The sequence below is a fragment of the Bemisia tabaci genome, chromosome 9, assembly GCF_918797505.1.
Source record: "Bemisia tabaci chromosome 9, PGI_BMITA_v3".
NCBI lineage: Eukaryota > Metazoa > Arthropoda > Insecta > Hemiptera > Aleyrodidae > Bemisia > Bemisia tabaci.
In genome coordinates this window covers 21,432,897-21,460,167 of record NC_092801.1, presented here as the reverse complement: position 1 = coordinate 21,460,167, position 27,271 = coordinate 21,432,897, and the positions used below count along the sequence as shown (strand labels likewise).

Sequence of the window (27,271 nt, the reverse complement as noted above, 5' to 3'; positions counted from 1 at the left end):
GTCATTCGGATGATTTGATCACGTGCACTTTCTATCTCTTGGATAAATGAATCCATCTAATCTGCATACCCCAGTAGCATTTTTCAGCGGAAAAATTACGATATTCTGAAATTAAGTTGCGATTTTTTGTTGATAAAATCGCAAAGATCATCAAGATCTGAGCGATTATCCTCGATCTTGTCGCAATTGTGTCTATAAAATCGCGTTCGATAAAATCGAAATTGTATCTCAACTTATTACAATTTAGTTCGATCATAGGTATTGCGATAAAACGTAGTCTATAAAATCGCGATACATTCTCCGATCAAATCGCAACTTATCGCGATCACTGCTACTTGGGATAGTTGCGTTGTGTATTTCCCGAAACAGAGGCGGATCCAGCAATTTGGCAACATTGGATTCCCTCCATTTAAACCTATGCTAAATAATCGATTCTTGTGGGAGCACCTGGCTCCTCCTAAAATCGATACATTTCCATAGATTTAAATGGAGAAAAAACAATGTTGCCAATTCGCTTGGTCCGCCAATGTTCCGAAAGGAAATTGATTAATATTTTAGCAAGATATTTTTAGAGATAACTCTTCAATAGCTTTAAGAAACGAGCATGCATACCAGTATACTAGTGGCGAAGCGTAGATGATCGATTATCGATATTTTTCCATTTGAAGCTATGGTAAAGAATCGATTATTAGCGAACACCCCGGTTAGCGATCTTCTTTCATAGATTTAAATGGCAGATCAATCGATATATCGCAAAGCACGCCACGCCACTGATGCATACGGTATTTCACGAACAGTTTGTGAGGTCAAAAACCGCTGTAGGTTATTCATTCATTCATTCATTCATTCATGGTGGGGGGGGGGGGGGGGGGTTAATTTCAGCAATACTACATCATGCCATGTAGAATGTAGCGAAAGTATGAAACGACTATGTATCTCTTCACAGTCAGTCTAAAAAACTGGAGGTTCTTAGAGGAGGCTCCTGGAAGACTCAATATAATGTATATCGACGGTGAAACTACCAAACCACGTATCTCGTTTGCGGTGTTTAAAAATCTACGCTCACATTTTATTTTTTTGAAGTAGACCAAATCAATATCATTCTTTGAAATTTTCACGGAATTTTCTCCGCACGAAGAGGAAAAATCACAAAAATTTTCAAGACTGGATGTTTCCAGACTAAAATGAGTCAAGACTAAAATTTTATATTGTTAGATCTGCCGTTTTATTCCGCGAGAAATTCTTCAGTCATGAAACTTAGTATATTAGCTGCGTTTCTACATATGCAGCGTTCTTTTTACCCCCTCTCCAGTCCGGCCATCCTATGATATGATATTAATCCTCACCTAACGGTAATTCGATAGACATTCTAGGACGCGTTTAAAAGTGAATCAAAATTCCAAACAAAGACTGGCACACACATATGGCTATTCTCGCCCTGTCTAGATAGGTACTCCAGCGGCAGCGGGCAAGCAAAGGTAGTTGCGCATATTCGAACAAATCCCTAGATTCGCGCCAAACGTTGTGACTGGCTAATGCACTTTTTGACGTTTTTGGCGGTAAAGAGAGCTTGGGTGACTTACCGCCAGGGGTGCCCGCGTCGACAGTCACATGACCCGCCCTCCTTGCCCCTCTCTCGGCCTCAGCATTGTGATCTAGCGTTATCAGTTTATCCTTATCATTATCAACAGAAATGATTCATATTCATCATAACATTATTTTTTTTCATTTTTCCGAAGTGGTGATGCCGAAAATTCCGCCGGAAAGTTCAGTGCTCAGCTCTTGAAATGAACATCTTTTCTCCGCTGTACCGTTGTAACATTTGATACAATTCTTTGAATACGTATTCTTTCCCTGTATCACAATTCCAATGCAGAACTGCGTGAAGTGTTGATGTTCTCATCCACCCGTCTATAGTTTCCATTCTTGGATTTCGTAATTCAGTAGTTTCCTGATTTCTTTACTTATCCCGATTACGCCTTTATTTTTTAAGCCGTTTAGCAACTAGAGTGACTCGTTCTGTCTTTCTTTAAAACATTGTGTAAAGAAATATTTTGAGGTTAAGTCTTATCAGACTGCAGGTTAGCACGTTTTATTTACCTACCCATCAGATGCAACAGGTTCAATTCAGTCACGTTTGCGGATTTTGATGATCTCCCCACCTTGAGCACATTTATTTCAAGAATACTTCTGTAAGTATAATTTATTGTAATTGTAGTAATTTAAAATAATCAATGTAAAATTTGAATTCATTTGGCAAGTAACAATACAATGACAAAATCTTTCTGATCTCTCAGTTTATCCGATTGACTTGTTGACATCAAACTCACCACGTAACTTTGCCCCTGAGAAAATAGAGGATATAGTAGAGTAGAACGGCATCAGTGTTACTTCTCAGGGAAACAACATTTCGACGGTGTAAGTCGGCAATCACAACTCAGTTTGCGATGTCGCAGACTTCCTGTCATACATCATTTTTTAAACGGGAAACTAGGTACTCAACAGCAATTCTTTAAAGCTGCCATGATTTTTCAAAGAAAATTCTGCAAAAACTTCAAGGAATGATATCAATTTGTTCTCCTTTAAAAAAATAACATACTGGCGGAGATTTGCAGACGGTATGCAGACAGTACGTCTACAGAAAAAAGGGCTACAAAAAAAAGGGCTACCTTTTTTAGTCTACAGTCAAAACGTCTACATTAAATTGCCTACTGAAATTATGTCTACAGATTAATATGTCTACGCTATTAAAATGTCTACGGTTTGTTTGCCCACTTAGAAAATGTCAAAATATTTATGTTGGCCACTGAAAATATATAAAATATATTTCTAAAATAAAAAAATAAAAAAAATATATATAAAATACACATGATATTTATAGGGTCAATTATTCGTAAAATAAGACTCACAATTTTTACGCATCAGCTTCTGCAGCATCCACAGCCTCGTCCTGTCTTTGGGGATACACTTTCAAATGAAATTCTTACCAGACGACATAAATACGTACTTTGACATTTTTGGAGTAGGCAGTCAAACCAAAGACATTTTAATACCGCAGACATATTTTCCTATAGACACTATTTTATAGGCATTTTCATGCAGACATTTTGACTGTAGACCAAAAAAGGTAGCCTTTTTTTTTGTAGCCTTTTTTCTTTTAGACCTACTGTCCGTAAACCTTGCAGACACCTCAAATGAGACATATGATTGCGGACTTATGCTGTCAATTTACCAACTTACACATTACCTATACTTATCGGTCGCATTGAAAGAGGTTTTGTAATTGCTATTGTTTGCATGAAGCTCAGTGTAAGTAATGAAGAATTCTTACTGTACTATCACAACCAGAGCTCGCTTATCGTTTTGCTCATCGTTGATGAAGACAAGTGTCAACCATTGATTAGTCCAATCAAAGTACCAGTCAAATATTTAATGTGCACACTCTGTTGGCCAAAACAATGAAAGATGTTGACAGAATTAGAGTTGAGGGGCTTGGAAGACACGTTGGATGAGTGAATTTTTTGGGAAAAATAAGTTATTTATGAGTTAAACTTAAACTAGTCGTAATTTATATGCCGTGAAAATTCACCGTGAAAAACCAATTTGCAAGCATCAAAAAGTAAGTTGAAATTTTCTTTCTGCCATGAGATTTTATGTCATTTTTAAACTCTAAACGCATATTTCTTGAAACAGCAGGAACTCCACTTATGTGCCTTGTCTTCCTCCAAGCCCCTCAACTATGCTTTAGTACACAATGAGCAAACTCTAATAGAAGTCCCTGTAACGACCTTCCTTTTGTGATGTCATGCAGGTGATAAATCTCCTAAATTATGCTTATCGACAGGTCTTCAGAAACAAAAACAAATTGGTGTTGTTTGAAGTCAACGTATCGAAGCGATTATAGCTGCCTATGCAAGCTGTCAATTTAAAGTGCAGCATCAATTCAATGTTTAGGTAATGTTCCAACCTTTCCTCCTCCAGTCATTGGGCAGTTGCTCAGCAGCAATTGCGAGCTAATTTTCCTTACTGAATCCTCACCAAGCAAGGGTCCTAACACCTTTCATTGCACCAACTTTAGAAAAGCATCTCGGGATAGCGTCGGGTATTTGCAAGCTGTGTGAGGGAAGCTGTGACTGCACACAGAAATTTGTCGATGTATGAACGTCTTTTGGTTTGTTGTACCCAACAAGTAAGGAATAAGAAAAAACAGTAAAAGGCACTGTTTTTTTAAGTTTTTTGACTCTCACAGTTCTCATTATATAAACTCATTTTTCCAGAATGAGGGAATTTTTCACTCCAGAGTGTGTATATGTAAGTGTAGGATTACGTGAAATGGAGGAAAAGGTTAATTTTTCGACTCTTTAAAATTACTGCGTTACTGAATGTATAGGTATTTTGATCGCATCGTTTGAATGCGGATATGAAGCGGGCAACTATTCGAACTCCGGCGTGAGTATGTAGTATGACGGGAAACTGAAGGGAAATCTTAGCTCAAGACCAATCCACACAGGTCAGTCATTCCCGTGGACGAGTTTTGGTACTCTACTGCCCAGTGACGTAGTATTGAGTGCTTGCAATGTATTTCTTATGGGAGCACCCATTGTGACTAGTGTGACGTAGTATTGAGTGCAGCCGAGTTAGGGCCGGGCGGGGAAGTGGCTCTCAAGAAGATGCGCAATGACTGACCTGTGTGGATTGGTCTTGTCATAGCTTATCGCCTGTCTCAAACTACTGACAATGCTCGCATCGCTATCAAAATCGCGTATTTTCCACTATTTTGAGGTTCTCGCGACAAAAACGCTTAATTTTTTCATGATTTTACTGAACCGCTTGAAAAATTGCGTGATAGCCGCGATATTTACGTACGTGATTATCGCACAATTTCTCAATTGTTTTCACATAATCGTTGAAAAATTGCGTAATCCTTCCGATACTGTGATAGGAAGTGCGTGTTTCTCGTAATATTGAAATGAAAAATCACGTACGTAATTTCTTAGTTTTTAAAAAAACCTTCGCATGAATGATGAATGCAGATACGTGTATTATGCTCGCTTCGTTTCAAGAGGAAATCAAATGGACTGCATTTTGCAATTTGGAACTATAAATTCTAGCCCGGTTTAAAAATAACGTATGTGCCATTAGTTTCCCTATGCAACGTATGTGCCATTAGTTTCCCTATGCACATAAGTGTTTTTACGGATAAGTCAGAATTTATAGTTCCAAATCGCAAAATGCAGTCTAAATCAAGCGCGTAACTATTCGACCTCCTGAGTAGGTACGTTTGTGGTATCACGCGAAAATGAAGGAAATTCTTAGTTTTATTCCTTTCTCAAATTCTGCCGTGATAAGGAAGAACGCCGCATGAACATTCGAGAGTTGCCAAATTTCCTTCGATAAAATGTTCATTTTTGAGGGAAGTTATGAATATTTTTCATCGAAATTTTCAGGGACTTTAGGTGAAATTACGAGTTAAATTATCTGAAAAATTGGAAAGAAAATATTTAATAGTTTATCAGAAAATTCGTGTTCTATCAAAGGAAATTTTGCAACGCCTGGAGGTTCATACGGCGTTTTTCCGTAGCATGGCAGCATTGCTGACGTTACTGAATATCTTCCCAAATATTATAGGTTTTTTGGGGTTTACTGCACGACTTAACTGGCTGGAGGGCTAAATCGACCGCAGACCGTGCAGGCGAGCCCGATTGAGTTTCTTCGTGTGTATAAAAAAAAAAAAAAATAGGGTAGGGTAGGGTAGGGTAGGGTAGGGATAGTTAGGCAGCAGCCACCCGTAGTCTCCAACTTTTTGGGGGAGTTTTTTTTAGGATTGGGCCGAGCCACCTAGAATATGCGCGCGTCGTTTTTCAAATCGCGTATTTTCCGCGTTCTTGAGGTGAAAATGTTGTGATTTTTTTTTGTTCTCACATCCTTTGGAAAAATCGCATGTAAGCCGCGATATTGATGGTGAGAATGCGCGATTTTCCCACGATTTTATAAAATCATCGGACAAATCGGACCTATGCTTCGATAATGTGTGTCGTGTAATTTCTGACTCTATTACATAATCGCTTATAAAATTGCGTACATGTATTTCCTGCGCGCGTGATTACCTATGGTTTTTCAAATCAACAGAATAATCGCATACCTACTTCTTCCAATATTGACTTTTAAATCGTATAATTTCTCAGTTTTTCACAAAACCTATGTATAAATGATGAATGCAAGTATTGAGCTCGCATCATTTTACTGAGCGCGTAACTATTCGAACTCCGGGGTGGGTACCTATGTGGTATCTCGCGAAACTGAAGGAAAATCTTTGCTTTTCGCCTGTCTCAAATTACTGAATACTATACTTATTCCTTATCAAAATCGTGTATTTCCTGAGACTGTAAGATGAAAAATTGGCCCTTGATTTCTGGGATTCTATTCAACTGGGTTGTTTTTGCTCCCATGCCTTAATTTCAGCGGCGTGGGTGGCGCGTTTTGCGTTATATCGATTGATCTGCCATTCAAACCCATGGAAAAGTATCGATAAAAAAGGTGTTCGCAAGGAACACCTTATTAATCGATTCTTTACCATATCTCTAAATGTGGAAATATCGATAATCGTTCATTCACGCCTCACCACTGTTTGATTTCAAATCAAAAGCGGATGCAATATGCATGCCCGCTACATCCCATCTCGGGCCCTGGTACCAGTCTTAAGGCGCGGGCCCCCAGCAGAGAGGGGGGTCCGAGGGGCCTTCCCGGGAAATTTTTGCGCGAAATGGGTCTCAACCGAAGGATGCAACTATTCTTGTTCCGCGGGTGCCCATTTTGCATATTCCAAAATTGAAGGCGTCTTAGCCTCGCTTATGCCCTCACCATGTAGATGCGCGCTACTGGCTACCATACGTATTGCGGAGCGGTGATCATTAATACAAATGCATACAACGCAAAACATTTACGCACTTTAGACTGCGATACAAGAACAGCCATCTTGATTCTTTCATTTTCTTTACGTGTAAAAGTGACAGCAGACGATCTTTCGTCGCAATCTGGAAGTGCGTAAATTTAATTGGCGTGGACTTTACCGTCGTCCTAGTTACTCCGTCGTGGGTAGCATTTTGTTTCTTAATTTTCATACAACACGGTTATAGGCTAAGTTTAGACCTTAGACTTGATAATTTCGATAAAATGAGCGCGCAACTTTTCGAACTACGGTGTGCGGGTATGTAGTATGTCGCGAAACTGAAGGAAAATCTTAGCTTTTCGCCTTTTATGCTCATTCCTTATCAAAATCGCGTATTTCCCGAGACATGAAGGTTAAAAATTAGCCCTTGATTTCTGGGATGCTATTCAGCTGGGTTGTTTGTGCTCTAGGTATATCAATGATCCATGCCTTAATTTCTGTGGCGCACAGTGGATCGATTCATTAGAGAGGTCGGATATGAGATTTTAGGCTAAAACCGCTAATTCTGAGGTTTATTTCGTCACTGGGACGTATTCTACCAAACAGCCTATGGGTCTAAGTGAGAAGTATTGGGTGTCAAGCTCGTTAGTTCTCTTTGGTAGCGAGCGTGAATGTGAATACTGCCTCCGCCTGGATCGAACTCGGATTCCGCGGTGGAAGACCAGCGCGTTAACGACCAGGGCTATGGTCGCTCGCGGCGCTTTACTGTGAGCCTGTGCACACAGGCTCTGTTAAGCGCAATACGTCTCGCGGCTCTGATTAGCACTACTCATGTTCAGTGCACACCTAGTCTGCTTCGGTGTTGACTGTACAGCGCTTAGACGCCAGCCCTCAATCTCCTCACAAACGGCCAGTAGGCTCAACCACTAGTCTTGTTTCTTCCGTGCAGCCTTCAATTCTGTGCGCACCCCAGTGATCGATTCACTTAGAGAGGTCGATAGGATTTTAGGCTAGAACGCTGATTGATGTTATTCGTCACTTATAAATTTCGAGAGGTACTCTCAGGAGAAAATTGCACGAGGAAACCAATGGAACCACTTTTAGAACCTCAAAGCTTCGTACAAATAGAGTTATGAGCGTTTAGAGTTTCCAAATTGTGTCCGACCTCTTCTATTGATCCGATCCACCCTCCGGCCTCCGGCGAGATTCAGAAAAATCGATTCTTTATCGATATGTTTCCTAGTTCAAAGCAACTACTGTCATCACAGCTTGCGTTTGGTTGATTTACGGTCAAATTTAATCTGACTCAATGAGAGAGATTAAGCAAAACTCATAGGCTACTTGAGACAACGAGACCAAGTTTAACAAAAATAAAGTTATCAATTTCAGAAGCTAAAACAGAAATTTGGACCTCATCCACAATCTTGGATTTGAGAATTTCGAAAATTGGACTGAAAATTCGAGTTGCTGGTCGACAAATACCTCATGATACATAGTTTTACGAAAATCGGTGGAATAGGAGCCAAGATAGCATTTTAGGCCATATCCGCCATCTTGGATTTGCGGATTTTTCAAAAGTGAATGAAAAATCGAGTTTCTCGTCGAGAAGTACCCCCTGAAACGAAGTTTTTCGAAAATCGATACAAAAAGAGCCGAGACAGCATTTTATGCCGCACCGCCATATTAGATTTACGAATTTCGAAAATTGGACTGAAAATTCGAGTTTCTCGTCGAAAAATACCCCCTCTTACCAAGTTTTACGAACATCTATGCAATAGGAGTGGAGATACGGGTTGATGAGTTTTGAGACGTAAGAATAAAATCCATGTATGAAAGACAAGCCTACCAGGAGTGCATGAAGTGGACAAGATAGGAGAAAAAAGGAGGCAATCGTAACTAAAAACATTGCCAAAATAGGCATTGCTTCCCGCTGCAAAAAATGGCGATCATACCCATGGTGCAATGCGGGCCCTGGTATTACAACATTATTAACACGGTCGATGGAAAACGGCCGGAGAGAGAGTACACTACAAGCGTGGTGAACGCTCAATACATTGGTCTGGCAGGAATTGTTGTTTATGTGTTACAATATCGTGTAATATCTGACAATTAAAAATTGACGTGGAGACTCGGAATCGGATGTTTTCATGGGTAATCGACCTCTGTAAATCCGAATTTGATCATAGAGGAAAAAAGGAGGTGTTTGCATCTTGAGGATTGTTTCCCCCGTAACCCAGGTCGATACAGGTACTCCAGCAAAATCCGGAGTTCGAAGTATGACACATGGACCATAACGTCCGATTTTGTTTTTTGCTGAAGTCAATTCATGGTAGAATTTCAAATAATTAAAAAAGTATGATTTTTTGCATAAATTGCAGCATTTCCAAGAAAATCGATTATAAAAATTTTCCGTGTCGACTTACGTCGTCAGAAAAAATTCAAGATACCCAAGATGCAAACACATCCTTTTCTTTTCTCTATGGTTTTAGATGATCCTGTAACCCGAGGCACTGATGAAGAATAAGGAGAATCCTAATTGGATGAAATTTAGGAGTTCCAGGAGGACAAAGGGGCTACTTACGGGACCATGAAATCCGGATCCCTTTGAGTCAATTCCCTCCTCAGTCCGACTGCGCCGTCCCGACTTCGTCCGACTAAAACAACCGCGAAAAAAGCCGCACGGGTGGCGTGGGGGGACCCTGTATATGTTCTTGATCGGTATCTTCGATAAATAGGAGAAAGTGAACCTAAATTAAAAACCAGAGGCCTCAATGTTGATAATAAATCCAATATTGAAGACATTTTTGCCCGTAGAAATGACGGTACCTCTCAAGGAAAAAGCAACTTAGCACTAAGCCCTAGGTAACACTTTAGGTAAAATAGCGCAAACCTTAGGCAGTGCAGAGTTGGGCGCAAATAACTCGGCAAGTACTGAAATTGGTGCGGCAACACTGATTAGACGCTCGGTCCTCAAAATTCTCTTTTCGGCGATTTCAGCGTTGCGAGTGCGACAACGAGGGAAGGGAACACGGCTGCGTGATCTTCGCAGTTTGACGCGCCTTCAATCCGGCTGGCTGCAACATGCCTTCATCCGTGGTCAAATAGTTGTATCGTTACGCCTGCCGTGAATGAATTGAAATACCAACGGCTGCACGCGAATCAAAGCGTATTTGTTTCCGACTGTAACGTTGCTCTCATCTACTAATGCTTTATTTTTAATCGATGTTTTTTACAAAGTTTCCTGCGGTATTCAGAAGCCTTTCGGAAATTTTCCGAAATTATTTAAAATTATAAATCGCAACAAGCTTTGACGCGATTTTTTCGTGTTTTAATCTCCTTTAACAGAAAAAAGAATCAAGTGCGGTTCAATTTTTTAAATCGTTACAGTTGAAATACATATTTCAACTAAAAAATGTGAGGAATAATGACCTGTAGTCCTAGGTTTGCTGTGATTTCATCGTCGTGACGGGCAGGAAAGGGACCACGGCCGAGTCATCCTCGCAATGTGACGCGCCTTCAATCCGGCTGGCTGCAACATGCCTACACCCGTGGTCGAATAGTTGTATCATTGCGCCTGCCGTGAATGAATTTAAATACCAACGGCTGCACGCGAATCAAAGCGTATTTATCTCCGATTGTAACGTTGCTCTCATCTACGAATGTTTTATTTTTAATAGATATTTTTACCAAACCTTCCTGTAGTTTTCTGAAGGTCTTTCGGAAATTTTCCGAAATGATTTAAAAATAAAAATCACGGAAAGTTTCGACGCGTTACTCTCGTTTTTTTTATTCTCCTCAATCAAAAAACGAATCAAATGCAGTTAAATTTTTTGAATCGTTCTAGTTGAAATACATGTTTCAATTTAAATTATAGTGAAACAGGGCTAGAAGGGAAAATAATGACGCGTATTCTTAAGTTTGCGGCGTTTTCAGCGTTGCGACAGCGAGGGAAGGGAACACGGCTGCGTGATCTTCGCAGTTTGACGCGCCTTCAATCCGGCTGGCTGCAACATGCCTACATCCGTGGTCAAATAGTTGTATCATTACGCCTGCCGTGAATGAATTGAAATACCAGCGGCTTCACGCGAATGAAAGCGTATTTGTCTCCGATTGTAACGTTGGTCTTATCTACTAATTTTTTTTTTTTTAATTGATGTTTTTTACAAAGTTTCCTGCGGTATTCAGAAGCCTTTCGGAAATTTTCCGAAATTATTTAAAAATATAAATCACGGAAAGTTTCAACGCGTTACTCTCGTTTTTTCATTTTCTTCAATCAAAAAACGAATCAAATACAGTTACAATTTTTGCGTCACAACTTTTACGCTACATTCAAATTGTGCACCTAGGGTGTCTACGATTCCGGAATTTCCGGAAAGTACGGGACTAGTACTGATTTTTTAAGGGTGGTCCGGAAGTACTGAAAAAAGTGCGGAATTCCTCAAGAAGGTCCGGAATTTTTTCATTTTTTTGTCGCAATTTGAGCGGGAAATTCAAATTTTTAAAATTTTCGAAATCTCGTCAATTGGAGATACTGAAAAAGTACTTAATTTATCTGATGAGGAAGCACTGACTTTTCGGGAATGTACTGAAGAAGAACTGTAAAAGTACTAATTTTTGGCCAGCCTATTTTAGTAGACACCCTGGCACCCGACCGGATCGACGAATCTCAAAAAGATTTCTCTAAGCTAATCTTAAAGTAATGCTCTTAAAGTAGATCAGGAGGAAGCTGGAAAAGTCGGGGAGTTCTAGTCCGTACTTTCTGTGGACCCGTTTAAAATGTTTGAGTGAACTTAAAACACTGCCATTGGTCAATTAGGGCCCGCATTCGGATGATAACGATCGACAGCAGATTTGTTCGACATGCCAGTTAAATTCAATGAAACACAACCATTTTTCTTGTTTTCGAGTATGCATCTTTATCGACGCGTGAGATAGCTAACGCCAAAGTGGTCCACGAGTTTCGCCTCATCAGTTGCGCCTTCATTTTTGTCACGCTGTCGTGCATGCAACTATTTCGACTCGAGGGATGGTTATCTGCATAACCACCGAAATTGAAGGCGCGCAGTCCGCGGCGACGTCCTCGAACGGTTTTTACGGGTTCCAAAAGATATCTTAATGCAATTAAATGATTTGAGACGCTAACTGACAGTTTCGAAGCAAGCTTTATCTTTCACCTCAATCCCAAAATATTGGTTTATTTAAGTATGTGCGCACACAATGCACGGAAAATCCATATGCTTTAATGAACTAACCACAACAAATAGACAGAAGACAGATCAAGACCAACAAGAGCAATATCAGGACCCAATGAATAAAGTCAATTAGGATCGAAACGAGAGTGGAGACCTAAAACTAACTAATTTATTTTATTTTTTAAATTTATTATTCCACAGGAACAACTCTCTCAAGTAAAAACAGAGCCGAATTCACAGCAATCTCGCAGAAAACGTTACAGTCCTGTATCAGCAAGAAATATTCTCATCGCGAATTTACGTACTGGATGTTGGGTATTCATTATTAGATGGGTCAGGAGACAATTAGAATCAAATTAATAATGAAAGTTGGCACATGCGTCGCTCACCCTACTTATTTCTTGGCCTCAAGAGTTATCACTTATCAGTCACTTAAGCCGGTTTTCCATCATCCTTATCAGCCCCCCGCGCGATAAGCAGACGCCTTTATAAGGAGCACGTTGACTCGCGCTTGGCGCACTCTCTCCTCGACTGTTCCACAGTTATTTCACTCCTTTTTCGCTTTTCGCTAATTTTTTCGCATCCTCCCATTTTTAGTAGTTTCCGCTTTGATCTCTTTTCTGTTTTGCTCCTTTTTTTCGGGTGCCTTCCCCGCGTCCGACTCTCGTTTCAAACGATCCAGTCCACGTGTTGTTCTGTTTACGCGGAAAAAATCACTCTCCTCTCTCCGCAATCATGGAGGAATCCTTAGGAGCCATTATCAAAAACTCAGAAGTGTGGACTCCCACGTTAACTATCATTGGTCCATCCATTTCTACAAGAAAAAACTAAAAGTCGTTATTTTATCGTTTAAATTTACGTTTAGCTAGGATTTGCCATTACCATTGATGATCAGCCAGCAGGTTGGTATGCACTGCACCTAATATCTGGACCTTGTTTAACAGAAAGTAACCAAGTCGAATTTGAGAGCAAGAGGTTAAAGCGGCACTTTAAGCGGCGACATAGAGTCACATTTCAATAATCGCCCCGCTGATAAGATAGATAAATCTTCAAATTACTCGTCCAATTGACGATTGATGGGACGTTTCTGTTTGACGAAATAATTTTCGAATAATTTTTCCCAACTCTGACAGTAAGGCTGGACCCTCTTCAGGGCTCGACACCATTGCCTGTAGTCGGCGCTATTTTACCTAAAGTGTTAGGGATCAGCGCTAAGTTGTTTTTTCCTCGGTGCGTTTTATAACAGCTCCTCCAGAGCCTTTCTTACGATGAACCGCTACAACTATTGGTAATCTTATGTTCCAGAAATACCTTCAATCGCACCATGTACCTGCAAGGACTTATCTTTACTGCAGACACTCCGATCACGAGTACCTCGTCAAACCTCGTATCCTGCCCTCCAGATGTTGCGCCTACATCCTATCTTCTCTTGCCAAGCGTCGGAGAAACAAAGGGAGAAAACGAGATAAGGAAAAAGCTATCCTTGGTACAAACGTATGCGGAGAGGTTGAAGCCGTTCCTACAGTCTAATGTCGTCATCCTCAATGAAAAGAACGCATCGCATCTATCGGAAATAGATCAGATCAAAGTCTACGAATTTTTCGTGAATTTGCGGACAACAGATTCATTCTTTTCTCCTGTAGAAAAGATAACTTGGTTTCTTATCCCAGCTAGGCCCTGCATGCAATCCTTTAAACGGTATATTTCTGCGCCTATCAAGTGTATCTCTGACTACGTTGGGACTCGTGAGGTTGAGCACCAGTTCAAATGTGCGGTTGATGACAGCAACTTGCATTTGCTGGAGGGTCTTCTAAGCCGCAAGCCCGACATTTCTAGCAGTGATGGAAGGACTTTGTTGCACCTGGCCGCCAAGAGATGCTGCCTTGAGCTTGTCAGAGCATTGCTGGACCACGGAGCGAACGTCACACAACTCTCCAGTCTCGGAGAGACCCCTCTGCATTGTGCTGTGATGGGAGGGTCCCCTGAGATAGTACAGCTTCTCTGCGAAAGGGGTGCGGATGTAGACGCAAATGATTGGGATGGTTTTACCCCGCTTTTCTTTGCAAAGCACCCTGACGTGGCTAATGTACTCTTGGAAAATCACGCAAATCCTTGCGCGGTTTGCGACGAAAGTCAGTTGATGGAGAAAAAACTTAGATCAGAATACGTTACCGAGGAATTGCTCCGAGTATTCTTCAAGTATGGAGTGCGGTATTTTGATGATTGCCGTGAGTCGGGAAATAGAACCCTGGAGAGTGTTGGTTGGAAGATTGATAACATCGAGCTATTTTCATGTATGCTTGAAAGCTGTTTTATCGGTCCCGATCGTTTAAAGAAATTATATTCGTGCGCCGAGGACGAGGAAAATATCAGACCTGACAGTTGCACATTCTTAGACTTGCGCAGGTATGCGTCTAAAATAGCAGCCCTTTTCCAGAACCCCCAGTTCGACGAATTTGTGAGTTCTAAGTACACAAGTGATGTTGGTCGCGCCTTGTCATTGTGGCCTGGCAGGGGTGTCGATAATGCACTCCTAGAAGGTATCGAAATAAGATTAGCTTGTGATGAAGAAGTGGCTCGCATGAAGTGTCACATTTTCCCTGGTGCAACTACGTCAGTTTTTGACCTACTGATGAAGAACGTACTGGAAGTCGCCCGCCTGTTCAGAAACGAAGTTTTTGCTTCCATGGTCGACGCCTTCGAGTGGAATGAATTTAATAATCAATTTCCGTTGTATTGTAGAATCTTCAGATATCACCTGGAGAATGGCAGCCATCGAAAACAGTTTCAGGAAGAAGCCCGGAAAATTTTAGATTCCCTATCGCTCCGCTTTAAACGGTTGCCTAGTGAAATTCAGGAGCATATACTCGACTTTCTACGCATGATAGATCTTGTCAACATTAAGAGAGTTCTAGGACTTCCAAGTGACTCTTGAATAAATAACTCGTCTTGCCGTGAGGAAAGAGTCTATTTTCCAACGAACCCTCAACCGCAAAAAACTCACCAGAGAATGAAGTTTTTTTGTCACATCGTTGAAAAATCGCCGATTATTGTGATTGAAGCAACTCCTACTCCCTTGTGTTTTACTCGCGATTACCTTTTATTCCTATGTATCCTTTTGATATGTTTTGTTATGTTCCCTACTCAATCTCCATGGAAGTTTAGATCCTCTTGAAATTCTAATGTTTATTGAAATCCTCCAATATATGTTCATTTATTAATTTAAAAATTCTACAATAATACGTTACTAAAAGGGGGGGGGGGAGAAGGATACATTCTCAGTGTAAGCCAGCATTTCAATCGTGATTTTAATAAACCAATCTCTTTTTCTATGAATTGCGATTCGATAAACTTTTTTTGTATCAATTTTTCGAGGCTTAACACTTCATTGATGTTTTAAATGTTCAATTGTATTCTTTTTTTAGCGTTTTTTTGTATTCGTTTTTTCTTTGTATTCTTTTGTTTTCTTTTTTTCATTTTGTCATTTTTAACGTGTATTCAAAACCTTAATTACCTCATATGTATAACCCCTGCAGTATTGTTTTCTTCAATAATAAAGGTCATTTTCCTTTTCACGTATTTGCACCATTGCTCTTCCAGTTCGACAGCTCTCTTAGTATCTTTTATTCGTCACGGAGACAAAAGTTTCAGGAGTTATCCCACGACACTGCCCAAATTCGTTGGATGATATGGTCGTTTCCAATTAATTTTGGTAGCACCGCTACTCAAGTTGGGGTAGTCACGCAACATCTGGGCTGGTTACCTAATTTCTTGGGGATATTACCACCATTAATTAAGGTATACTATCAAAATTATTGGAAATGTCCAAGTTGGGACTTAACCCCTACCTTTTTTCGGTGGTGTTTTACCAGGATTTCATGAAAATTACGCTTATTGGGAGATCAATTAAATGAAATAAAATATCAAAATGTGCCATCATAACTTCAATTTTGCATTCGGAGGTGCAAAGAGAGTTGGTAAGAAATTTTCAATAAGGGTATATTCATTAGAACTTAACATTCTTTTTTTTCTGGATACTTGTTTTAACAGTCTCTGTCTACATGGGAGAGATCTAACTTTCAAACTAATGACAATATTTAATTTTTTTTCTTTGTGCACCAGAAGAAGTATCTAATTTATTCTTGGTATCTCTTGAAAATTTTCCTTTGGTGCCAGTATTACGTAAGGCACTTTTCCGATTTTTTGACCGCCCCCTTACCCCTTGTAACGCAGCCCTACACCCCCTTTTTGAATTACGTAACGCTGGCCTAACCTCCCCCCACCAATTTTCAAAAAGTAAAAAAAAAAAAAAAAAAATGCTGAGAAAACAGCTTGAAAAAAATTTGAGGTTTTTGTCACACTATCAAAGCTAGCCATCAAAATATCAAGGTCAGGTGTTATGATTGGCTTATTTGATGACTCGGACCAATCACATCACTTGACGTTAACATTTTGATGGATTATCTCGATAGTGTGACACAAGCTTATCTCTTCGCATTGCTGCGTCTCACTACACCGCATGAGTAGAATTATCAAACGAAGCTTTTTGACAAATACTTTGATCCAATTTCTACCTAAAGTCGCAGAAATATGATCCTGGCTGTCGCGGCTACCAATTCTTGGCTTCTTGAACCAATCCTAGGGCCGACATAAACTGCATGTTTAGTCGTGTTGAAAATGGAGATCCTCTTCCAACTCTTGCTCATACTCTTCGATCGCACTTTCAAGACTTATCAGTCAGGCATAATATTATGTCTTCATATCCGTGTAGAAACGTCATTTACTGTACCTTTCATGAAGTACCTTCCATTAGCTAGTCTCGCTTGAAATCCTCGGAACTCAGGTTACAAAATATTTGGTGCTTTTTATGTTTCAGCCAATCCAATCCAAAATTCACCATGTGTTTTCAACAGGGGCTGATTTTTATCGTAGATGAACATGCAGCAAGCGCTTCTACGGATCAACTATCAACTCCTGCCACGATATCACCGTCTGGCAACCTTCCAGCTCTTTCTCACGGTACCGCGGCCGCAGCCCATGTCCTCCTACCCGATGGATACATGCAGGACCACCCTCGCATGAAGAAACTGTTTCGGGATAAAAACGTCCAACTTCTGAACCGAGAGAATTTATCGATTCTGACAACCCATGTCGATAAGCTTCGTGTAGTCGAAATCCTCCTAACGGTAGCCACTGACTCTCTCCACATCGCCGCCGCTTACCTCTCTGGAGGAGTTGACATCGTTAGCCGACTTTTAGGTATCCCGGTGGATTCGGCGTGCCCTGAAAATCGTAAAAATATGCTCCTTGCTGTCGACGATGACAACTTGCAACTCTTGGAACCAATCCTGAATCGCAAGAATGATATCAAGTGCGTGTTCGGTCGCCTCGGGTATGGGGATCTGCTGCTCTTGGCCGCCGAGACGGGCCCGGTAGCCCTCGTCAAATCGTTGTTGGAACACGGGGCCGACGCCAACTGTCGAGACGCGTCTGAATTTAGTTTATTCCCTTCGGAGAGGGGCTTCACCGCTCTGCATTACGCTGTCTTGCGTGGCTGCGCCGCGTCAGTCGGGCTCCTCGTCGAAAAGGGCGCCGATGTCAACGCCCGAAAGTTTAGGGGAGAAACCCCTCTCCATCTCGTCCGACATCTCGACGTGGCCGAGATCCTCCTGGAGAACGGCGCCGATGTCAACGCGCTGCAGGAGGGCGACAACGCGGACTTCTACACGCCCCTCATTTCCGTCATCGCGCATCACGAATGCCAGTTCGGGACGCCTGAAATGAAACTAGACATCGTGAAGCTCTTCGTCAAGTATGGGTGCCGTTTGGACACGGAGCGCATCCCAGACTTAGCGTTGATAGGGGGGAAAGACTCTCTACCGGCTGTGTTCTCGTGCCTCCTCGAGAATTGCTTCAGTGGCCCGAACTTCTCTTGGGATGTCGGTTCGGGCCTCCGAAAACGCATCCGGAGAGATTGGCGGAATCACGGTATGCACTTTTCTCAATGCGGCCAAGTCCACGCTGACTTCGTCCACCTTCGTCGGATATTCGCGTGCCATGCAGTGAAGCTCTTCTGCCTCTACCCGGAGCCTAATTTTTCATTCGATGACGTCGAATCATGGTGGCTCGATGATGACGACGTTGAAGCCCTCGTTGATGACGACTTGACTGCGTCGTGGCTAACGCGCGATGCAGCCACCAGTCTTACTGCACTCATTAGCGCGTGTGAGGAGGAAGTGAGATGCCTCTTCGAACAGTTCTGTGACACTGAAGAGTTTGTATACGACGTCATAACAAGCAACGTGTATGACGTCGCTTGTCTGATGAGAAACGACTTTGTCGCCGCAATGGCCGAAACTATCGATTGGATCGACCGGTTCCCCCTCTACGGCAGTATGTTGAAATTCCGTTTAGATAAAGGGAAAAATCAGAACTGGTTTCAGGAGGTCGGGTGCCGAAGCTTCGATTCCTTGTCCGAATGTTTTAGAGAATTACCAGAGGAACTAAAAGGAAAATTAATCTCTTATCTCAGGCCTGTCGACATAATGACTCTGCGGAGGGTCAGCAAGCTCTGCGCTAAAACTTGACCTTCATTCTAGAGGGGTACCTCTTGAAGTGCATATTTTCATAAGGCAGTTGCAGCGCTGCTTATTGATCTTGTCATTAAATAGTTCCATTTCAGTGGAGGAGGAAAATCCATCGCTTCCAACTTTTGATGAAATCCCTGTAGAAATTTAAACTGTTCCATGATAAGTCTATTAAAACAAATTAAATAAAAATAAAACATGACTGAAGATGTGCAATGTTGCAATTGAATAAATAGGCTTTGTTGGCGTGCAGCCATCCATATTTGACTTTGACCGATCTGCGGAAGGAGCCTTAGAGATAACTATTCGACCACCGGTGATGCCCACATTGCCGTTAACTGAAATTGAAGGCGCGCCACACCGCGACGATGACACGACCACGCTGAGCTGCGCTCTGTAAGCTCTGCCGTGATAGCGAAGAGAGCCGTAAGTGCAAAAATGAAGTTTTGAGAAAACGGGCTCAGAAGCTTCTGACAAGATCATTTCATTAAAAGAAGCCTCCATTCTTTGTCGAATTGCCACTAATCGTCCGGAAGACTCCTAGAAATCGTATGGATGATTAAAAATCTACTGATTATATTTCCATTACATAAAAAGGGTATTTTTCATTTTCATGCTAGGTTATTGTTAGGCAAGGCAAGCATGCAGAAGATAGCATTCTTTCGTGGTGGCGTTTTGGACGCACAACAAACACAGTATCAGGTTAGAAATTGGCAGAAGAGGGCGGCACTTTACTGGAAAGCACTGTTTTCATTGGCTCTCATGCACCTGCGGCTGTCTTAAAAAAAACCATGTCATTTTTTGTGCACTTACGGCTTTTACATACGTCTTGTTTTCATTAAATTAGGATGAATCTTGCTGTTTTAGCTGTCTCAGTAATTTAATCTAAAAGAGTTTAGACGAATTTTGAAGAAAACTCGATTTCAAAAATTTTGCACTTACGGCTCTCTTCGCTATCACGGCAGAGCTATGAAATACTCAAGTAGAGTCTATATCCCTGAATTCTCCGGGTGATTCGTCTATTGAACACTCTCACACAGGAGGCGCGCCCGGAGGCTCTTCACGCTACCTGATGAGTCTCCAACCTGCACCTCCGTTCCCTTCAATTAGGCCGAATATCAACTCCGCGCAATAACTGTATAGTTATCATTCCTTAAGTGGATTAGTGGAAAGTTCGAGGGAACATATAAAATTTTTTAATGGAATTTTGTAATTTTTTACCTCTCGATTCACAGTAATTTTGAAATTTTTATCTGTGTTTTTGTAATCAAAACCATAACGAAATATGTGCATTTTAAGCAATTAACTCTACTTAACTCCCCTTCAGCTAATAAAAATTTGGACGTTTTTCCGCTAATCGGATCTAAGCGCCAAAGGGGAGAAAAGGGAGGGGGGAAGCTCGTTCCATCTTATGCTTAGAATGCTCTTCCCTGACGCTTAGTTCCATTTGACAGATGCGCTATCTGGGGTTATACAATTTTCAAAAGGAACTGAAAATGTCGCATAGTCCCGTTTAGCAGAAATACGTCCATTTTTACAATCCTGAAACTTAACTTTTATACAAAGATTAAAAATCGCGAAATTTACCGCACTTAATGGGCCTTCCTTTTACTGCACTCATGATTAAAACGACGATATCCCCCCCCCCCCCCCAACAATTGAACAAAACACCTAAAATATTAGACGCCGAAAACGGCAGCCCTTTCCTTCAAAATATTCAGTACTTTACTGATGCACTCGTTTTCTCTTTACAGATGCATTTTACGTGTCCGCGGAACGGTAGTTAGCATCTCACCCTTGAACTCGATCGCTTCACCATGGCGTCCACCTTCGGTTTCACACTCGGTGACTGGCGTCGGCGCTACGAGGAGGATCCCGAGCAAGCCGCGCGCCTCTTGCAGACCCACCTGACGGCCATCGACCCGCAGGACAACGCCTGGCTGCACCGGGCCACGGTCTCCGACCTGCGAGCTCAGATCGAGCCTCTCCTGGCGACTTACCTTCGGGACCCGACATCCCTGCCTCTCTTCGGCGTCCCGTTCGCCGTCAAAGACAACATCGACGTCGCCGGCTGGCCCACGACGGCCGCCTGCCCGGCCCTCACCTACACCCCCGCTACCGACGCCTTCGTCGTGGCGCGTCTCAAGGCCGCCGGGGCCGTCGTCGTCGGGAAGACGAATCTGGACCAGTACGCTACGGGCCTCGTCGGCGTGCGCTCCCCTTTCGGCGCCGTGCGCAACACCTTCGACCCGGCTTACATCAGCGGCGGCTCCAGTTCCGGCTCCGCGTCGGTCGTCGCGCGCGGCCTCGTCGCCTTCGCGCTCGGCACGGACACCGCCGGCTCGGGCCGCGTCCCCGCCGCTTTCAACAACGTCGTTGGCCTGAAACCCACCAAGGGCTGGCTCTCCGCCGCCGGCGTGGTCCCCGCTTGCCGCCTCAACGACACCGTTTCCGTCTTCGCACTCACGGTCGAGGACGCTTTCCTCGTCGCCAGTCTAGCCGCCGGTTACGATTCCCGAGATGCCTATTCGCGATTTCACCCGCGCACCGCTCCGGCCGCTTTCAAAGCCGGTCCGGACCTCGCCGTCCCACTCCGCGCGGCGATGAACTTCTTCGGCGACGCCCATGCGGAAGCGGCGTGGGACTCAGCGGTGTCACGCCTACGAGAGTCGGGCGCGAACATGATACCTATCGACTTCGCTCCGTTCCAGCGGCTAGCGGAAGAGCTGTACGGGGGTCCGTGGGTGGCTGAGCGCACCGTTGCCGTCGGGGATATGCTGCGGCGTCCCGACGCGATGGACTCGGTGGTCCACGGCATCGTCAGTTCCGGCGCCAAGTACACCGCGGTGGACGCGTACGAGGCGGAGTACCGTCGCGCGGAACTAGCGCGCAAGATCCAAGAGACCTTGGCGCAGGTGGACGCCTTGGTGGTGCCCACAGCGCCGACCATCCACACGATCGCGAGCGTACGGCGGGAACCGGTTCTCTACAACTCCCAGTTGGGCACGTACACCAACTTCGTCAACCTGGCGGATTTGGCCGCGCTGGCGGTACCAGGGCCGTTCCGTCCAGACGGTCTGCCCGCGGGGATCACGCTCATCGCCCCGGCTTGGCATGACCGAGCTCTAGCTGAGCTGGGTGTCCGGTGGCAGAGGGCGCTGGCGCTACCCCTCGGCGCCACGAACTTACCGCTGCCCGCACCACCCACCGCTCTACCGCCGTCGACAGATCACGTGCGCCTGGCGGTAGTTGGCGAGCATCTCAGCGGTATGCCGCTTAACCACCTCCTCACGGAGCGCAGGGCGGTATTCGTGGAGGAGACGCGAACCGCCACTGGTTACCGCTTGTTCGCGTTGTCCGACGGGTCGGCGAAGAGGTCCCGTCTTCTGCGTGATGAACGCGGAGGGGCGGCTACCGTGGAGTTATGGGATGTTCCGTTGGGTCGCTTTGGCGAGTTTGTAATGGAGGTTGTTGGTGTCGGCCCTATAATTTTAGAGGACGGCCGCGTTGTGATTGGATTAGTGAGTGATGTGCCGAATCTGCAAGCGGCGGTGGAAATCACCGAGTTCGGTGGATGGCGCAACTGGATCACCGCTTCCAGCGACGGACATACAGCTTGCATTCAAACCAATATTTCAACCTGAGCCTATAGACGGTGGTCAGGCCTGTATGATACTTTCAGTCTTCCAATGCAATTCGTCTAGTGAGCTAAAGGCATTGTCGTAGATCTTAAGGAGCTAAGGTGGGCTGTATCATCTAGCCCTACATAGAAAATCTGCACCATCCCAAGTAGCAGTGATCGCGATAAATAGCGATTTGATTGGTTGGTTATCGCGATTATATCGGTGGCAATATGGCGAGATACTATCGAATAAGAAATTGCGATTTATGGCGATTAAATCGCTACACATCGCAATTCGTGGTTCGATAAAATCGCGATCAATTTTCTTCGCTAAAATCGAGATTAAATCGCCATTTATCGCGAGTTTTATTTCGAAAATATCGCGATAAATTGCTGGGCAATGAAATCGTGATTTTATCCCGATTAGATCGAGGATAATTGCTCCGATGTTGATGATCCCAGCGATTTTATCACCGACAAAATTGGAATATACCTATCCCGATTTTCCGGTTGAAAAATCCTTCTTGGGATAGAATTCAGCAGAAGAATCCACACAAAACCCAGCTTTATTGTGGGAAAAAGGAAATAGTTATTTGTGTGCTTTAAGAATGTGGAGTAAACCTTAAGCGTACGTGGGCCAGATTAATTTTGCATTCAAGGGAGGTCAAAATTTCCGTGGAAACTCCGACCTCCTAACAGCTAATAGGTACTCCCCCCGCCCTTTTTACTGAAGAGACTTCGACCTCTCCAGCCAAAGTTGAGTTCAGGCCACCTTCTAACGGTTTCTCTAGGTGCGTCTATGGGCTTACCTAGTGGTGGATGGGGGGTAGTGAGTGTGTGAGGCTCAGAGCATCCTATCCTTAATTAAGTATGAAGAAGAAATAGAAAAGAAGACGAGAAGTCTAATGACCGATCATTCTCTGAGGCGGAAGAAAGAGGATTCGTTATTCCTGTGGTCAAGGTAACAAAAAATCCGTCAAAAGGCATGTTACATTAAAATACAATTTCGATGTTACCTCCATCCTAAAACAAGCAAAGCAATATGTTAATTATACTTTCATGTCAACGTATGTCTCTTTTGGTCGTTCAGATAAAAGTGCAAATTTTCTTCTCAACGCCTTCCCTTGAAAGTATCTAGGCTCAGTAATGTGTTGAGAGCACGAACAAACGCCTTAAAATATTCAATAACGATACGTCATATCTGATACGTATGCTGAAATCTTCTAGAGAGCATTAATGTGATAAAATTGAAATTGATTTTTGAAAGTGCTCAAAGCCCTCTAAATAATTTAATGTTCCCTATAATAATTAGTTTGGAAAGAAGATTTAAATTTTGAGAAATTGTTATAGATTTAAAGAAGTTTTGATCGAAGAAAGAGCATTTGCCGTTAGAAGTAGCTTTTTGTCAAGGTAATAGAATTATATTTGGCCATATTTAACCGAAATCAGTCTCACTTCATCAGACGTTAACGTCGAAGAATCAGGTTTTTCAGGATCAGGGAAGAACCTGATTCTTTATACATATTTATGATTTTTTAGTTTTTAAAAAGAAATCGAAGTAACCGTGAACCTTGAAATTTTTAAGGGGATACGTATTCCTCATAATCGAGAGTAGACTCACAGTAAGTTTAAAGGAGTTACTTAAGTAGTTAAGTTCTCTGTTCAAAAATGTGACTTAAAAAAACATCAGAATCGTGAAATGAAGTCAGGCTGATTCCAGGTAAATCCATCCATTTATCTTTACATGAAACTCAACTCTCTTATCCCTAGATTCGCCGAAATTCATTACAGAGTGTTGGGCATCTGTTACATGATTTTTGTCACTGAAAAAAAAAATCCATTTTACTTTCTTCCTGAACCCCCCTCCATTTAATTTATCGTCGCATGAAAGCATCTTATTAGACTAGCGATGAGGATACATGTTCTCCTGAAGTTTCTCTTGAAAATCTACAAATGGACCAAATAAACAATTTTTTGTTGCCTTATCTAGCTCTTCAGTGATGAAGTTCTTAAGTAAAAAAAAATATTCCTATATAAAATGAGAAAAAAGGGAAACACCTGTAACCTCCCAGACTTGGTCTTTAAAAAAACTGCCAAGATATTTATGTATAACAATTTAAAAAATCTACTTGTCTACCCTCCTTTCATCTTGTTATTTAATTTCACGTGTGTTTGAAAGTAAGACCTCTTTACAAGTAAAAAAAAAATGGATTTGGATCTCCATCAAAATTATGCATGAATCCAGATTGAATAAATGTTATTAAAGTATTTTTAATATTTCCACTTTGTTTGCATTTTTGTAGCGTAAGAGCATACATATGCAATTTTTCTTCAAATTATTTTTTTTACCTGAAATACTTACTCTTTGAATGTTAAGAATATTTGGGAGAAAAATATTGTCAGGGCAAACAATCAGTCGATTGTGATGAATTACAACCAAAGATGTCAATAAATTTTTGAAATAGATAAACCCCAAGGTAAATGGTCGAACCGGCGGCGTAGCGTGAAGTATATCGCATGGAATAAGTAAAGACTCTTCTCAGATTTTGATCCAGTGGTCGGAAAATGACGATAGCCCGAGCCTATGCGCTTGACTCTGAAGGTTAAATCTCAACGAAAAAATCGCAAATTTTGTAGAAATAAAGGCAGGATTTTGTTTCACGAAAACAACTTGCATTTGACACAGCAATCGATCTGTTCATTAGACGCAATGTCTTTTCTGTGGGCAAATTCTGTTTTAATTTCTCCGAAATTTGACCTTTTTTGGTTGAAGAAGAAGACTCGACTCGTGCGTATAGGTTATCGTCCTTTTATGGGCTACGAAATCAAAATCTGCCAACATTTTTTTACTTCAATGTGGAATATGGCATGTTAGTTCGGCCACGCGGAAAAGCGACGACGAATCACTCTAATTAGATATTTTTAATGCTAAAGTTCGCGAAAAATTCTCTAGTGACTCCACCAACTCCACCTCGTTTACTTACCTATCCATGTTTTCCAAATTTAGCATTAAAATGATAGAAAAAAAAATATTTTCCCAAAATATCCCTTTTTTCTTATTATTATCATTGAATTACAATATCTAAATGCGATCGTTAACATTTTTGGGGGAATAATGTGAAGAAAAGTTAAAGAAAATGAGTATTTAGAAGTTAAAGATTTTTAAGAAATGTCCAGAAAAATCGCACTCAAGTTTTCTTGTAAAATAATTAAATCGCCAAATTAAATTCGGCAATAGCTGACTGCAGTACTGGCTTGGTTCCTTTCTGCTGAACTCATTTTTCTAAGTAACTCAATTCTATCGAAAGTGTTCATACCTGCAACGACATGCGGACCGATAAACATTATTTAAAATTATGGATCAGAAAGTCATTGCCCCTTAACGAGAAAGGTATACATAAATGAATAAATAATATTTTATTCTGCGTATGGAGCCATGGGGCTATGATACACTATCACACAATAAATTTTAGTCTACATACATATGTACATAACAATTTTATTCTACACTTCTTACAAAACACTTTGTTTAAATAATTACTTTTTATTCTATGTACATAACAGACATACATGTAGGTAACTCCTTCAAGGAGTAATGAGGCCTAAAATCGAAAGCTCTCCGATCAAGTCGAAACCAAGCTAGTCCGCTTGAAAATGACCTGCTGAGTCCGATTCTTGGGTCGGAAAGTCTCCTCGAGTGTCCGCTGGACCGCACAATCAGCAAAAAAACACTTTTACAAAAACACTCGTTTTCGACGGTTTCTCGGCTCAGGGAGCCTCGCCACGCGTCGAGACCGTACGCAATCGATTCTACGCCTTTAACTACGTAGGATGCGACTAAAATATCGAATTTTTTTTCCCAGTCCAAAATTGAGAAAAATCGACCTGGGTTAGGTACATTGACTACATTTTTAGGGTCGAAAAGAACTTTTCATTGGACGTCTTCATATTAAAAGGAACCATTCCGACATGAGGTCTGAGACTCACAAGAATGCATGCTTGACAGGGCTCATGTTACAGTAAATGTAGTTACTTTTGATACAAATGTGTCCAATTTTGGTAAAAGGAATAAGATAATTTTGTTAAAAGTGGTGGAATAAAAAAGAACATAATTACTTTGTCCGTCAAATGCCCATTCTCATACCAAAATTTTCCAATTCTTTTTCGGTCCATGCCTTTCAAGTGCCTCTTTATCTTAGTGTTTTTATTGACACCAGGGATTATTTTCTATGAATTGCATCGCATGCCATTTTTTTCATTATCTCTTAAACGTTCAAATATTTTATGATGCGCATGTCGCATTTACGAAATTAACGGTTGAGACGCATCCGATCATAATCTGCGTGAAGCATAAATTAGCTAGGAATCATAGCTGCCGTCAAAAATCACTCGCCCACTGGAATCTCTCACCACTCAGGTGGGAGGGGAAGACCTGCAAACAGGTCCGTTCATTTGAAAAACGTAACATTTGCCGCCTAAAGCTACGATTGGCCAATAGCTATTAATCCAACGAGGGCGGCGCTAGTGTCTGTGATGCAAGATGCAACTTGCATTGCAAGCAGTGTTCCCAGGCGTGCGGATATTTCCGCGCCGCGCGGACATTCCCTATACCCGCGCGGACAGCGTACGGACAAAAACCTTATGGGAAAATTTTTCCCTATCTTATTTTGTCCGTACGCTCGCCCGGCCCTGTCCGTGCGTCTGTTTATCCGCTTTTCTTTGCAATATTTATTACTTTTGCGTAAGTTATTGATACAATGATGTTTAGTATGAAAGCCGGGTATCGTTTGGGAACAAATTAGATACTTTTCGCATTAATTATATTGTATTCTTATCAAAATTCAGTCATTTCATTTATGTCCGTGCGCCCGCCCGGCCCAGTCCGTGCATCTGTTAATCCGCTTTTCTTTGCAATATTTATTACTTTTGCGTAAGTTATTGATACAATTATGTTTAGTATGAAAGCCGGGTATCGTTCGGG

General features: G+C 42.1%; 2 protein-coding genes across 4 annotated transcripts; both read left to right on the top strand.

Annotated features, from left to right (window-relative positions):
- Positions 1 to 1,629: 1,629 nt before the first annotated feature.
- LOC140225353 (allophanate hydrolase-like) lies at positions 1,630 to 24,573 on the top strand. Of its 2 annotated transcripts, none has more exons than XM_072303901.1 (2): positions 1,630 to 2,192; positions 16,958 to 19,214. In XM_072303901.1, exon 2 carries the CDS (start codon positions 16,980 to 16,982, stop codon positions 18,666 to 18,668), a length of 1,689 nt encoding a protein of 562 aa, XP_072160002.1. In that variant the 5' UTR covers positions 1,630 to 2,192; positions 16,958 to 16,979; the 3' UTR covers positions 18,669 to 19,214. The 2 variants fall into 2 exon arrangements, with proteins under 2 accessions (XP_072160002.1, XP_072160001.1); XM_072303900.1 differs by lacking the exon at positions 16,958 to 19,214 and adding an exon at positions 20,423 to 24,573 and having other exon boundaries at positions 1,636 to 2,192.
- Positions 11,797 to 16,938, top strand: LOC109034675 (uncharacterized). Of its 2 annotated transcripts, none has more exons than XM_072303902.1 (2): positions 11,797 to 12,677; positions 13,387 to 16,938. In XM_072303902.1, the coding sequence occupies exon 2, from the start codon at positions 13,406 to 13,408 to the stop codon at positions 15,014 to 15,016; it is 1,611 nt and encodes a 536-aa protein (XP_072160003.1). In that variant the 5' UTR covers positions 11,797 to 12,677; positions 13,387 to 13,405; the 3' UTR covers positions 15,017 to 16,938. The 2 variants fall into 2 exon arrangements, with proteins under 2 accessions (XP_072160003.1, XP_018903477.2); XM_019047932.2 differs by lacking the exon at positions 11,797 to 12,677 and adding an exon at positions 12,693 to 12,983.
- Positions 24,574 to 27,271: the final 2,698 nt, after the last annotated feature.